The following is a 2,238-nucleotide window of genomic DNA, read 5'->3' as shown; positions in this document are numbered from 1 at the left end:
CAGACCCCAATGCCAATTTTCTTCACCCGAAGTTTGGCTGTCATACACAGAATAATTATGCAGCCACTGCCACATATCTTAACAGAGCACATTTTGAAAATCTCAAACCTGATATCAGGAACCTGTTGCTTATCCCAGTTGTGTTTGGTTTGGTTTAGGGGTTTTTTTTGTCCTGTATTTCTTTTGCAGTCCCTTTATTCTACCACAAAATACATAATCAAACTAGCAAAAGGAAATTAAATAAATGACATTACTTTTTAGAGATGTAAAGTTGTTCTGATTCCCTTTTAAAAGCTTGGTCACAGTATCATCCTGGAACAGAAAGTATTACAAAAATGCAGATTCAGTACGGGGTCCAGTGTGTCAAATCATTGCAATCAAAGCTTCAAGACCAAAATTAATAATGTACCATTAGCAGATGGTGTGAATAAGAATTGCAAAGATGCATTCTGATTTGAGTACTGTAGACCTTTCCTTATAATATTAGCACTTATTTCTGTGTCTTTAAATAGCCTATCAAAATAAAATCAACAGATAACTCCTGCTCAGTGTAGTATTTGACTCAAAGATCTTTTAAGGCCAGATGAGACCATTATGATAACGTACTTTGACCCCAGCATAACACAGGGCATAGTACCTCTCTCTGCAATTTCTCCCTTGGGTCTGCATCTTCTGTTAGAGGTATACTGTCTCCTTTTGAAAGACAACTAGCCTTGATTTATTGCTCAAAGTGACAGAAATTTCAGTACGATCCTTTGTAAGCTCACCCCTCAGTTAATGACAGCTGCAATCAGAAACAGCACAAGTTTTGTTCTTCTCTGGTATGGTTTAGTTTTAGATTTCTTTCCACTACACCTTTCAAAGCTGAATTTGAGAATCATCACCAAGCTATATCAGCTTATACATGGTCATGTTTGTTAAGAAAAAAAATCTTTTTTCAACCAAAAAATGTGACAAGTCACCTTTTGGGATACATTGTACACCTTGTTCAAGGGCCATTAACAGTTTCTCAGGACAGAGAAAGGACAGAAGGTGGTTGATCTCTGCTGTGGGTCCAAGTGGAAATCATCAGCGATTCATCACCCTAGCAGGAGAGCTAAGCCTGACCTTTCTGTCTTTCTCTCTAGGCACTGACATCTAAACTGGGACACACACAGACTGGTAGTATTTACCCAGCTCATGTGCTGGACCAGGGTTCTCCAAATCTTCTCCTGGGGGAACAGCTTGGAGTTTATGGTCATTTTCCTTTACAACTTGCTGACTGAAAGTCAGGCAGCTGTGATCAGGCATTTTACTATGTGGCCATAACCGGCCAGGATGCAGAGCCCGGAGTTTAATATGCCATTTGTGATTTGCTATGACAAGGACATACACGGCAACAGACCTCTCTAGCCACTATCCTACATGGACATGGTGTTCCATGGCCACAATGGGAAGGAGAGAGGGGTGTAGAGTGGTACCGAGCAGTCCCTTCGGGGAGATGAGTAGAAAGAGTTGCACCGATGAAGCCCTTTGGAGGGGCCATGTGGTCCCCAGTGCCTCTCCCACCTCCCCCTCCTCCTCAGGCAGGAGGAGACAGAGTGGCTGCTGCCGCCAATGCGCCAGGATAGAGAGATCTCGGCGCGGGAGGAGATGACGCAAAAGGCAGAGCTCCCCCCAAAAAAGTGTTTCTCCAGGACGAAGATGGCGGCAACTTAGCCCAGGGGCCCAAGATGCCTGTGCCCATCAGGGGCCCCCAGCCAGGCAGTTCCGCCCCGTGCGCCCGGGGACACCGCGCCCGGCGGCAGCAGCGGCGGCAGCCGCAGCCCATTGTCACCAGCAGCGGCGGCGGCCCCGGCAGCCTCCTCCTCCTCTTCCTCTTCCTCCTCCTCCTCTTCAGCATCCTCAGCAGCGCTCCGGGAGCCTTGCAGCAGCGTCTATCCAGTTAGAGCGGAGGGGGGAGAGAAGAAAGAGGAGACTAAGACAGCGGTGCAGGCATCTGTGCCGCGGCTCGGGGCTGAGGAAGAGGAGCAGCGGCGGCGGCAGGGAGGAAGAGGAGGCGAGGAGCCCTCCCGGAGCCGTCCGTCGGCAGCGGGGGACGCGGCATGCGGTTGTCCGAGGGCAGTGGGCTTTTCTCAGGAGGGAGATGGGGAGCTGCGATCTGACCATGCCTGGGTGAGAGGGGCAAAGGACCAGTCGCGCAGCCCTGCCACCACCAACTATCACCACTACCACCACCACCATCTCCTCTCCCTCCTC

General features: G+C 49.2%; 1 protein-coding gene across 1 annotated transcript in view; it reads left to right on the top strand.

Annotated features, from left to right (window-relative positions):
- The first annotated feature begins 1,683 nt into the window (after nt 1-1,683).
- FAM155A (family with sequence similarity 155 member A) overlaps nt 1,684-2,238 on the top strand; it is a 457,886-nt gene continuing 457,331 nt past the window's right edge. The window contains exons 1-2 of the mRNA XM_027675187.1: nt 1,684-1,689; nt 1,880-2,154. Of these exons, the coding sequence (XP_027530988.1) occupies nt 1,684-1,689; nt 1,880-2,154 (281 nt within the window). The remainder of the gene's footprint in view (nt 1,690-1,879; nt 2,155-2,238) is intronic.

The sequence above is a fragment of the Neopelma chrysocephalum genome, unplaced genomic scaffold (assembly GCF_003984885.1).
Source record: "Neopelma chrysocephalum unplaced genomic scaffold, ASM398488v2 Primary Assembly neopelma1_25, whole genome shotgun sequence".
Lineage (NCBI taxonomy): Eukaryota > Metazoa > Chordata > Aves > Passeriformes > Pipridae > Neopelma > Neopelma chrysocephalum.
This window is presented reverse-complemented; position numbering and strand designations above follow the sequence as displayed.